This window comes from Hydra vulgaris, chromosome 05, assembly GCF_038396675.1.
Source record: "Hydra vulgaris chromosome 05, alternate assembly HydraT2T_AEP".
NCBI classification, from domain to species: domain Eukaryota; kingdom Metazoa; phylum Cnidaria; class Hydrozoa; order Anthoathecata; family Hydridae; genus Hydra; species Hydra vulgaris.
In genome coordinates, this window is record NC_088924.1 from 35199351 (window position 1) to 35212840 (window position 13490).

General features: G+C 30.5%; 1 protein-coding gene across 1 annotated transcript; it reads left to right on the forward strand.

Annotated features, from left to right (window-relative positions):
• The first annotated feature begins 6228 nt into the window (after positions 1–6228).
• On the forward strand, positions 6229–12482 carry LOC136080346 (zinc finger MYM-type protein 1-like). Its single transcript, XM_065796963.1, has 8 exons — positions 6229–6342; positions 7575–7630; positions 7722–7809; positions 9656–9812; positions 9891–10216; positions 10403–11623; positions 11696–12109; positions 12366–12482. The coding sequence occupies exons 1-8, from the start codon at positions 6229–6231 to the stop codon at positions 12480–12482; spliced, it is 2493 nt and encodes an 830-aa protein (XP_065653035.1).
• The last annotated feature ends 1008 nt before the right edge of the window (positions 12483–13490 follow it).

Consider the following 13490-nt stretch of genomic DNA (forward strand, 5'->3'; position numbering starts at 1 on the left):
TTGGAAAAAGAGAACAAGATGCTTAAGTTTTCTATCTTAATTGCTATGTTTGTACTAACAAAAGCATGGAATTCCATTCCAGATCAAACCTTTGTAAATTGTTCCAAAAAATTAGGAATATCATTAGAAGCAGTGGAAAAGCATGTAAATGATGATAACGACCCTTACTCTAGACAGATGTAGACAAAACTGTAATGGAAAACTTAAGAGATGATCTCGATTTGTTAAAAACAAAATTCGATGCAGATTTAAACCTCACGGTCGACGAGTTAGTAGACATAGATTTCGATTTTGCATTGCCAACAAATCATCAGGTGAGGACATCATTGCAGAAGTTTCTGAGCATGATGCTATTGAAACTGAAGAGGAATCCGACGATGAGTGGGTTGGTTTTTCTGACAATGCTACAAAACCAAGTCTAAACGAAGCGATGCATGCTGTCACTGTACTCGAGAATTACAGTCTTTATTTTAACTTTGGAGATGATTTAACGAAGGCTCTTAAAGACATAAACCGTGTCATTGAAATGGATTTAAAAGCCTCAAAAAGACAATCTACAATTACTGACTTTTTTTGGAAAATGTAAAAGTTTAAATCACATACTATATATTGCATTTAAGCCTAAGAATCACTATTTGATTGTTTGTTTCATTTCTATTCGTTACTTTGACTAGAATATTTGAATAAAAGTCAACTTTCTATAATTCGAAAATCTCTCTAATTCGAACTTTTTTTTTCCCCGTTAAATTCGAATTAGAAAGATTGTACTGTAATTATTTTTGCGGATATTGAAAGTTTCAAAAGTAATTATTTTTTTGGATAGCTGATTTTTTTAAATAATTTTATTTTTTTACGTTTAGATCCGTAATATAAATTAAATGAAATTATTTCTGGTTATTAAGGTACAGATTTGTGATATATTAATAACTAAAAGTGCAGATATTTATTGTCGATGCCCTTTATCAAAAGACTTTTTCTCTAAGGATTTTAAACAAAATGAAATATATATTATGACAAACTTATGTCAATTTTTCGGACAAACATATGTCTATGCGCGCTTTTTATGTAGAGTTAATATAATATAATAATATAATAATGAAGTAAATAATATAAGTTAATATAATAATAAAGTTATAATAAGTTAATGCTCAACTTTAGTACCATATTAGTTTTTGACCACCTTTTAATGGAGCTTCCAGTAAATTGACTGCATTCTTTACGCGCTCTTGGTGAATTGTTACTTTCTACCGAGGAGGGAAACTTTTAAGCTCAATATACTAAAAATAGGTCCAATAAGGAGTCGTCCATAAAGTACTTACGCTAATAGGTGTCAAAAAACAACGTACTTAAGCGTATGGGATCAAATATAAAAGTAGGTAGGAAGTTTTTATATTATTATTATTATTGTTTGTTTTTCAATAATGACATACAATAATCAATGGTTTTTAAGTTTGAATAAATAACACGTTCTTTTTTAAATAATAGTATATCTAAAATAAATTTTAAAAATAATTTGAGAGGTTCTTTATTATTCATATTTTTATTTTAATGATGGTGAGGTGTGTGAGTGTGGTGGTAGGGTATCTAATAAATTGGATGCTTAGCCATCCAATTTATTAGATACCCTAATAAATTGGGCATGATACCCTAATAAATAGGGCAACATGAAGCCTCTGTGCACCTCTGTTGGGACACACTACTAGCGCTATACACAGGAAGTGTATAGTGCTAGCTGTATATAATAGGGCGCCTATAATATATATATTAGCTGTATATAATAGTATGCTATTACATTATATATTATTATAAAAAACAAGCGGATACGTTTATTTGGCACCTCAGCGTATCCTCTAGATTTTTTAGACTGATATACTTTAAAAAAATTATAATTCAATTACTATATTTAATTCTTAGGAGGGAGGAGGACATTTCAAAAGCGTACGTACTATTTAGGGAGAAGGGGAACTTAGAAGTGTCAATATTCAAAATTTTTGGCATACTTACTTATTGGACGACCCCTAAAGGGAGCGCAAAAGCGAAAGGTTTTTCTACTGACAAATAGAACAGATTTAAACTGGAATGCGAATACTTTATGAAAACGATATTTATTGCATATTACTATTGCATTATGAAAACGATAAATAGTCAAGTACATTAAATTAATTGGATAATATTTATTTAATATTATGTGAAAACAGTTTAACAAGTTTAGTAAAATTTAAAATAATGCAGATTTTAAATCAACTTTTATAACCTTGAGCACCATCAAGTTAAAACAATAATATTAAATTGTTATATTTAAAGTTTAACGCATTAAACCATTTGTTTAAATTGTATTTTCTTGCAGCATATTGTTGGAGGGCAATTACTGTATTTAACTTCAAATGCTTATAAACACTAATAATTAATAACACCAACTCATCACCAACTTCTATGTGGATATCTATCATCTTATCTTGACGTGTAATGTCGCCAAATGCAAATGAAAAATCTCGCGCGTCTTTGATGGCATCGTCTGAAGCTAGATATTGAGTAATATCGCCATTTTGAAGCATTTTTTTAAAGTGGTCCAAAAATGAATGCTTTTCTTCAAATATAATGGACAACTCAGTCGCTAAAAGTGCAATAAATTAAGGGAATAAATATTTTTTATTATGATGTTTATGATGCAAACGTCATTTATATAAAAAGCATAAATTAAATAAATATAAAAGAAGATACAAACACATTGCCATACACATACAAGGCAATATGCTGAATTAAAAAAATGCCAAGAAAAAACGAAAAGCATGTTCATAAAACTTTTCACAATAATATTTTCGCTATTATAATAAATATATATTATAAATACTATTTAAACCATAAAAAACTCACTAATTGAAACTTTCAAATTCGAGACTTCATCTCTTTTAAATACCATTACATCTTGGGAATCATCTAAAATTAAATTATGCAATTACTTGTATTTGCCACACTCAACAGTGAAAAAAATATCAGATATCTAAAAAAGTATTAGATGATTGATTTTTACTGAACTTTTATGTGATGCAATATAATGAAACTTTCTTACTATTACAAATTAAGTTTAAAAATTTGTAGTAGCTATGATTTGAAATAGTAAGTAATTTGTAGTAGCTATGATTTGAAATAGTAAGTAAATTTTTTTGAATGAAAAATTTATTTTTCATTCAAAAAAAAATTATATTGTTGGGACTAAACTCGAATAAGTTTTGCTTTTTGACTGCTACAAATACACAAAATAGATAATCTCGTTTATTGTAGACTGTAGTTTCCAAATGGCTACAATTCTCGCAAATTAATTCTCGCAATACAATTCTCACAAATACAATTCTCGCAATACAATTCTCACAATACAATTCTCGCAAATAAATCTAAAAAATTTAATTAGATATTTATTAAAACTTTAAAACCAATTTAAAAAGACTTTAAATTCATATATAATATTAATAAAAAGACTTTAAATACATATATAATATTAATAAAAAGACTTTAAATACATATATAGTATTAATAAAAAGACTTTAAATACATATATAATATTAATAAAAGTATATACCATATAATAATAAACATTTACCTTTAAACTTACTACTTAATGCACAGAAAAGCTAGTTTTGTTCAAAAGTATTCGCTAAAATCTATTCAAAGTTTCACACTGTATTAAGTAGCTGTTATATAACACAAAGCATAAAATATGCAGTATAGCCTGTTTACTTTAATTATATTCTGACAGATCGAGAAGTATATACAAATTGTGTATACAGTAAAACTTAAAACTTTGTGTCACAATATAAAATATTATCACAAATTTGTTGTTGATGGAAAACAAATTTATGCAATAAATTTATATAGCAGATAAAGTCTGTATTACATTTAGTTGGAGCACAAAAAATATCTTTTAAACCAAAGGGTAGGTAATCAAATAGTTTAAATTTGTTTGACTTGGTTCTTCGTTGAATATTCCGTGAAATAATATATTCAGTTTTTTCATCAGTTTTATCTTTCAAATTTTTGATAATGGAAGTATATTCACATTCTGATAAAATAGAGCTGTTTGACATGTTGTTAAGTCTTAACCATTTTTCAAACTGATCTTTTTGCTGTTCAAAACATTCAGGATTCATTTTTACAGTTTTTCCTATGTTTCATATGATTACAAAAATTAGACATTATATTCATAGACTTTATGATACAAATACACATTTCAAATGATTATTTTTTTATTATATCTAAAATTATAATATAATAAACTATATTTTAAATCATGAAATATTTTTAAAATCATTATCTCTTGTGCATTTTTATTTTAAAGGAGTAAAACTAATTTAAAAGCTCGCTTCAAACGAAATTCTAAATATCAATTCGCATTAAAAAGTCACTCACCCCAAGTGAAACATGACCTACCCCGCACTCGGGGTGAAACATCACCCCAAGCCCGGCTTCGTTTAAAAACAGACTTAAGGTGGAACAATAATAAAACACTAACTTTGAATATAAAATTTTTTTCCACTCCGTCAGATGTGTTTTTTTCCACTCCGTAACACTGAGAAAAATCAAAACAACAACGCGTCGAAATTCGTAATTGTCATAATTCAAAATTCGAATGTCAAAATTCGTAATTGCCAAGAGATGAAATGGTTGTCGTTCTCTTCATACTATTCATTTCAAAGTGACTCAAAATATTTTTTGTAACAATAAATAATTTAAGAACACAACTACAATTTTAAAAACCATTAAAACAATAAATTGCTAGGTTAGGATCATTATGAATGCAATCTGTCTTATTTTGCCCCGTCTTACCCTATATAAAATTATTATCTCTGTTATACCCTTCAGTTAAAACTGCTATCGGAGAAATTTTCTAGCATATTAAGAAAAACAAAATTGGTATCCTGGTTTTTAGAGAATATTAAAATATAATAATTAAAAGGTTAAATTTTTAATTTGGTTATTTTTTATTTGGTTAAAAGTAAAATAAATTTTTGAATAATTAGTTGTCAATTTCTTGAACAGAAAGAACATAGTACATGGTACAGTGAAATAATTTATTTAGAGTTGATATATAGTTTAAACACTAGAAGAATAAAACATCCACTTTAATGCGATAAAAATGCCCAGTGGGCACGGTACGTTTTTAAAACGTTTTTTACACGTTTTTATAAGGTTTAAACCTAATAAAAACGTCCAAAGAACGTTTTAAAAACGTACTGTGCCCACTGGGTGATTGCAGTTTCTTGAAATGTGTCACAATAAAATAACTCAGTTATAATATTTCAATCCGTTTGCAAAAATTGAAGAAAATAGAGTTATGAGCAAACATGTATAATCCATGAGTGAAGAAGAAAAAAATAAACTTTAAAAAAAAATTTGAAAAATTGAAACTAAGTGTTACGTAGATACAAATTCTTTAATTTTTTTTGTATTGTAGTGTGTTTTAATTAAATTTAAAGAACTACTCAGCAACCTTTATTTTAAAAATTAACTACTATTATTCATCAATTAAACAAAACCATCGTCTGATAGCTTCGCAACGTTTAGATGCAATGAGGAAAACAGCACGAAACCTAGTTAACAAAGCTGGCTAACGGAGAAATTTTAACTGAAAAAATTATCGGAGTGGGTAATATACGGAGCCTAAACGAAGAAAGGATTAGAACACCATTTACTTTCCTCTGTTCAAAAACCAGCTGCTCAGAGTTATTTTCTTAACGGAAACTCAAATTCTCCGTTAGTTTAACGGTGAGATGTGAATTCGGCTGCAGCTAATTTAGTTGCTTTTTTTTAAAAAAAAATAACAAAAAACAAAGCTACTCATTGCCCAAAACAACCCATAAGAGGGGTTAGTTTTGGACTACATTGGAGCAATTTAAGAAATATAATAAAAAGACAATGTTTTCTTTTTTTTATTGAGCAGTAATTACAAACAATAATATGTGATTATAGTACTTATATTATAAGTATATATACTAAGTATACACTTGTTTATAACTTATAAACTATATATTCTATATAGGGGCTGTCCATTAATTACGTCAACAAAATAGGGGGGAGGGGGTCTGGAAATTTTTGACAATTTTTAACAAGAGGGAGGGGGGGAGGTCAAGAAAAGTTGACGTCAACAACGTTACTTTTTTAAATAAATTTAATTACTTCGTTACTAGTCATGTCTACTAGTCGAGAAAAAAGATATCAAGATGAGACTATTACATGTCAGGATCAGATGGCCTGCCACTTTTAATCAAAATTGCTCATTTAGATAGAGATCTTGAAGTTCTTATCTCAAATGATCTTAAATGTAATGCTCAAGTTTTAGCAGCTGCGGTGAACGCTAACCGCTCCTTAGAGAGGCTGAAAAAAACTTTTTGCAGTCGTAGTTTTTCAGTGTGGAAAGAAGAAAACACAATTATGTTCATTCTCACCTAGAGTACGCTATCCAAGCGTTGTCACCTTACCGACGTGCAGACACAGAAGCGCTAGAAAAAGGGTCAAAACCGTGCTACAAAAACCATTTCTGAGATTAAGCATTGCACCGCCGAGCAGCGAAGAGTCATGTTAGGTTTTATGACACTTGAAGAAAGAAGAATAAGTGGTGATTAAATTCTGATGTTCAAGTTCATGTGTGAACTTGATGAAATAAACTTTCACGTATTGTTCAATCGTCCTTCGTCTTCAAAGTATATTTTGCGTGGTCATAATCAAAGACTTGCACAGCAAAGAGTATTCAATTGCATACTAAGAGAGAAATACTTCACGAACCGCGTTGTGTTGCAGTGGAATACCCTGTCGCAAATAGTAATTGACGCGACTTCCGTAACCATTTTCAAAAATCGACTAGATGAACATTTAAATTAGTTAAAAGAGAATTCTATTATGTTTTTGAAGTATGGTATTTGTGTCGCAGATGTGCACAAGTATCTTAAGACTATTAGTATAGAGGTGCCTGATGCTGCACATCTTTGTTGGTAATTTAAACATAGAGAACATTGATGATTTTTCAAAATTGACCACTAAAATAAACTAAACTAAATTTAAAAAAAAGAAAATTAGGCAGCGTTTGTAGTCTTGTGTTACATACTCACCCAACCTTTAGTATTTTAATGACATTATCTATATTCTACTTTTTTTAAACCGTGTTGTGCTTTAAAATTACCTAACGCATACGGAACTAAATGAGCACAAGTGAGATGTTTACTCGTAACACTATTATTTTTTTCAAAGTTTGTGTTTGTTGTCCTGATGTAAAAACAAATAAAGATTTATGTAAGTACATAATCTACATTATATTATTTAAATGTTTACACCAGAATCGGCAACCTGCTGCTCGCGAGAAGGGTGCCGACCCTGGTATGAATATTTGATGTTAAATTTTCAATGTTATAATGCGACTCTCCAGCTCCATGCACAAATACTATGATAACATTGAAAACAAGATGTTATTAGCTTTTTAAAAACTAGAAAATTTTTATAAATGATTAACTTTGAGTTTTCCGTCCTAAAAGATTGCTAACCCCTTGTTTATACAAATTATCAAATGCATTATTTTGTTATGCTAGACTCTATTAGAACTAGTTTGCTTTCAATGTGGAATTGGATTAGGTCTAAAGTTAAAGTAAGGAGGATTGGCACATTCACGTTTTGCGACTCTGCACTGTACCTAAATTATGATAAAGATATTATGATAAATATTTAACATTTTCTAGGAGTAGGTCTGTTGACGGGCACGTTGGTTACTACCACGATGGAGCTGAGTTGTGTGAACTCCACGATGGAGCTGAGTTGTGTGAACTGGTAGGCCTTTTCATTTTATACACCATCAGCAAAGAATACGGATTAAGCACCAACGGTTTATATAGAGATGACGGGCTTTGCTGTTTCAATGATATTAGTGAACCACAATCGGAAATAATAAAGAAAAAACTTATCATTCTTTTTAAAGAAAAATTCTAACTTAAATATAACAATAAATTCTAATTTAAAATTTGCTGTTGTTCCGTATTAATTAAAAATTAGTTTGCGAACAAATTTTTATTGCACCTTCTAATATCGCGTGCAATTTCTAAATCGACCTTCTATCTTTCACTTTATTATATCTTCGTTCTTCCTAAAATCACTTTACTCTTGGTTCGTAGAGCGGGTTATGACGCTCCTTCTGGAGCCGAACTTGTCTTTTCGGTCCTTGGTAATGTGGCCTCTATATGGCAAATAGCCGGAGGAGGATAAACCACAGTACCTAATTTAAAAATTGACGTTTCGCTCAACTTGTCTGACAATTCTTATCAGTCATATAGAAAAGCAGGTGACATCTCATTATATATCAATGTTAATTCAAACCACCCTCCAAACATTCTTAAAGCTATTCCCTCCATGATGTCTAATCGTATAAGAAGTATATCTTCAAGTAATGAAGTTTTTAATCTAGCCGCTACTTTTTACAACAGTGCCCTCAAGTCTAATGGATTTAAGAAAACATTACTGCCGTTGCTAATGACTCTATAAAAGTTGCAAAGTCACATGCACGAAATATTATTTGGTTTAACCCTCCGTTATCAATGTCAAGACAAACGTAGCCAAACTTTTCCTAAATTTAATCGATAAAAATTCCTAAAATCTCATAAATTCCATAAGCTGTTTAATCGAAACAACCTGAAGGTTAGCTATAGCTGTCCTCCAAATATTCGCAACATCATCACTTCACATAACAATAAAACTTTATCAAATTTTTCAAACCTTAATGCTCCAACGTGCAATTGCCGACCAGGGCCGCCGAGAGGGGGGGGGTAAAAGGGACAGTTTGTCCCGGGCGGCAGATGTCGTGGGGCGCCAGATGCCGAAGTAAAATAAAAATAGTTATTTTAATCTTAAAATGCCATAATTGAAATGTTATATCTTTATTTTAAAAAATTTTTAAATACGAACTCATCATTGATTTCGTACTCTATACGCTATTAAATTAAAAATGTCCCTTGAGATTTTCGCATTCATCAGACTAAAGTAAAAAAACGTAAACGTTGATAATTAGCAATAACGAACTGTGAATACAATTTAGAAATAATTCTATTCAGAATTTAGAAAGTAATAGTAAATATTTTTCAACTCTACGATCAACTTATTTATGGTAATTCATGTTTAAGATTTATATTAAACTATTAAAATATTGAATTATGACATTAGCTTTTTGAGAATGAGTTTATAGTTTTTTGATGAGCTTGCGTAGTTAACTATGCTATTATTTTATTTATGCATACGGTTATTTACATTAACTGTTAATAATGAATCGTAAAAAACTTTCTGGTGCTTAAAATAGGCCATTGGCTTCCAAAAGGGCAAAAGAATGTGAAAAAAATAAACAAACGCTCCAAGAATTACGTTGGTTTTACAAAGCTACTAATCAAAATAGTGATTTGAAGGTGAGTTAGTAGAAATAAATAGGTCTATATATATATATATATATATATATATATATATATATATATATATATATATATATATATATATATATATATATATATATATATATATATATATATATATATATATATATATATATATATATATATATATATATATATATATATATATATATATATTATTATTTTCGAAGCAATTTACGAATTATAATTAATCATTTTTCAAGTTGGCCAAATTAAGTAAATCAGAAAAAACAATAAAATTATCGTATTATAATAATGATGATTGCGTTGAGGATATCGTTGATCTATATTCTCTTGGTTCAGTGGAAAATGAAACAGACGACAGTTTTAATGATGAATTGAAGCCCGAAGAAAATAAAGGTTTTTACACAAGCAATAATTCAAAATAGTTAAATAATTAATTAAATATTAAGTTTTAATTCATTTTTTTTAATTCAGGCGTTGAAAATGACCCAGCACTCTGGCCATTGATTTTTGAGCAAAAAGAAAAAGAAGAAATAATCAAAATAGGTCCGTCAACTTTATCTGATGATTTCCCACGAGATGCTTCTAATAACAGGGCCTTCCCAAAAGTTCAAAGAGAATATTTGATATGGAGCCCATCGTCTAACTCTCTTTTTTGTTTCTTTGTTTCGTGTTCTTTATTTGGATGTGAAAATTCCGGATCCAATGGGGATCGATCTCTTCTTCTTCGCTGGAATGGAGGAATAAGAAATGACTGGAGAAAATTGAGTGATCGTATCAAAAGTCATCATAGCAACCCAGTTCATCAAAGTCATTATCTCAATTGGAAGACTTTACACTCGGAAAGGAAGTAGCCAAATGGCGTGAAATGCTTCGTTGTATTTTTGATGCAACTTAATTTTTAGCATCTCAAAACTTATAATTCAGAGGTAAATATTCTAAACCAGAGCTCTAAATAATTAAGAATAAGTTCTTTATTATTACAGAACTTCTATGATATACATTTAACTAACGTAGAAATTATTGTTTTCGGGCAATATTCGTCGATGGAAAAGAACGAGAAAGGGAACTTTTTAAGTTGCCTTGAACTTGTTTCTCGTCACAACAAAACATTAAAGAATCATCTTGAAACAGTTGCTTGTCATCAAAATAAGGGAACCAGAATGCAAGCTCACTATTTCTTCTGGCAATCACAAAACGAATTCATCAGTGAATGCGCTACATTAGTTCAAGAAGCAGTTGTGAAAGAAGTAAAAGATGCCGTATATTTTACGATAATTACCAATGGGACCCCAGATGTATCTCACACCGAACAAATCACGTTTATTCTTCGATTTGTGCGGTTCAACTCGGGTAAGATGATTTGGGAAGTTAAAGAACGATTTCTCTGCGTTGAAGATATGGAGAAAAAGAAAGGTGCTGATATTGCTTATTTAATTTGCAATGTTTTAGCGAAAGTGAATCTCGATTTACAAAAATTGAGAGGCCAAGGATACGATAATTGTTCTAATGTGGCTGGAATCTATAATGGAGCCCAAGCTCATATACTGGAAAAAAATCCTTTCGCTTTATACATTCCTTGCGGTGCGCATAGTTTAAATTTAGCTGGAGTTCATGCTGCTGAGTCTTGCGCTAAGATCAAAACGTTTTTTGGCAATATCCAAGCCCATTACGTGTTCTTTAGTTGCCACACAGCAAGGGGGAAAATTCTTCTTGAAAAAACTGCTTTATCACTTCACAAGCTCTCAGATACTAGGTGGTCAGCCCATATTGCACCTGTAAAACCTTTAGTGAAAAAACCACGAGAAATCATTGCTGCTTTGGATAGAACAGTTAATCAACTTGACCTAACTGCGGACATGCTAAATCAAGCAAAATTGTTTGGAAAATATTTTAAATCATTTGAATCAGTATTTCTCCTCACCATTTGGTACAAGACACTGCAAAATATTGATTGTGTTAGTCGATGTCTCCAGTCGGAATCAATCACCATTGAAGAAGAAGTCATCCTCATTCAACAACTTCTAGATGACCTAGGTCGCATTCGTTCGTCATGGAATTGTATTTTGACTGAAGCAAAGCTAGTGGCTGGAAACCTAGGCTTTGATATAGAATTTAAAGTGAAACGCACAAGAAGAGTGAAAAAATTCCACGAGGAACCATCAAATACAGCCCACTACCTCGACAATACAGAAAAGAATTTTGAAGTAAATATTTTCAACGTGGCATTGGACCACATAATTCTATAAACTCAATCAATATTTAATGTGGTGAAAAAGGTTTCTTCTCAGTTTTCCTTTATCTGCCTTCAGTCTGAAGACCCTTCTTCACAAAATGACAAACCTCGTCAACTTTCAAAATTCTATTCAAATGACGTTAAAGAAGATGATCTTGTTGAGGAATTTTTTCACTTTGACCGGTTGAAAGCATCTTCCTTGTTCAATAGAGGCAACTCTCTCAATCTTTTAAATCAAATATATTCTAAAGGCTTACAACCAATTTTCCCATCGATATGCATACTTTTGCGCATCTTTCATACAATACCAATATCCGTTGCAGAGGGTGAAAGATCTTTTAGTAAACTTAAGATTATAAAAAACCACTTCAGAGCCACCATGGGACAAGAGCGACTTTCAAATCTTATGATGTTGTCTATTGAAAATGATCTCGCGAAATCATTGTCATATGATGAAGTAATGTATAACTTTGCCTCGAAAAAAGCTCAAAAATTTTATTTAAATTAGGAATTGTTTATGCTGTGGTTAGTTAGTAAAAAATAAAATAAAGTTAAAGTAGCTGTAAAGGCATAATGTATTTGTCTGCTTCTATGCTAAGTATATATATGAAGCAAAATCCATAAGGGCGCCAAAAAAGGTTTTGTCCCGGGCGGCTTGTCCGCTTAATGGAAAATGTTTAATTAAAAATATTATCTATTTATATAATGTTAAGACAAATTCGCAAGATGAAGGTAGATATTATATTGGGCTTACTGAAAAAACTTTTAAAGATCGCCTTTACAAGCATAATAATTCCTTTCGTTATGAAAGTGGGTCAAGCTCTAACTAACTTTTTAAATTTGTCTGGAGTGTTAAAAAGAAAGATTTAAATCCTGTCCTTTCATGAAAAATTTTAGACCAAGCTGAACCGTTTAAACCTGGCGGTAAGTCATCTAGTTTATGCTTGATGGAAAAATATCATATATTTCATCCCCATTGCCTTTACTAAATTAGCGAAACGAACTACAATATGTATGTATATATATATATATATATATATATATATATATATATATATATATATATATATATATATATATATATATATATATATATATATATATATATTGTTTTTCAGTGGGCCACCAACTAAAACGGTTCATTTTGGTGAATAAATGTGTAAAAATTTCAAGGGGAAAAAAACATTTTTTCTGGGCGCTACCAGTCATTGAAATTTAAGGCATATTTTACTATGCGCTCTTAGTCATTAACAAAGGAAAAAACCATAAAACTGATGGAGACTGGTGATAATGACTACTTGGTACACATTTATTTACTTATTACATGCATTAAAAACATCCATTTTCTGTCATTGCATTTCTACTTATTTATTAGAAGAAAGCAATAAACATGCTTTTTTACTTTGACTGTAGGTTTATTTAAGACAATAGTTACTGTACTATAGTTAACCGCTCATGAGAGTTGTCTTTTTTCTGTCAGGATATTTCTGTCTGTATTTTTGAGCTACCAACAACAGGAACTACTTTTGCTCTTCGTTATTTGTATGTAGTCTATTATATTCATCCATTAGTGCTACGCCACGTTCTCAATGTTGTTGACAACCTTCATGCTTCGAACAGTGGACTTAACAGTCTTGAACTCATCATCATGTTCCCATTCGCTCACACTGTTTTAAAGAAAGTGTGATGGAAGTCCTGTGATGGTGAAAAATCTTCGTGTATTAAACGTGACAAAGTCCTCCAGTTTCTTTTCTTGGATAACTGAGCAGTCCACAGTAGCCCGTTTCATAGGTATCCGGTCTGAAACATTGTTCAATGTTTGGACCATCTTGACCTTC

Bases quoted from the DNA above. Each gene is read 5' to 3' on its own strand.
- LOC136080346 (XM_065796963.1), top strand. From the start codon at position 6,229: ATGTCAGGATCAGATGGCCTGCCACTTTTAATCAAAATTGCTCATTTA. The intron at 11,624-11,695 runs GTAAATATTTTC...GTGGTGAAAAAG, and splicing joins ATACAGAAAAGAATTTTGAA to GTTTCTTCTCAGTTTTCCTT. The intron at 12,110-12,365 runs GTAATGTATAAC...TATAATGTTAAG, and splicing joins AATCATTGTCATATGATGAA to ACAAATTCGCAAGATGAAGG.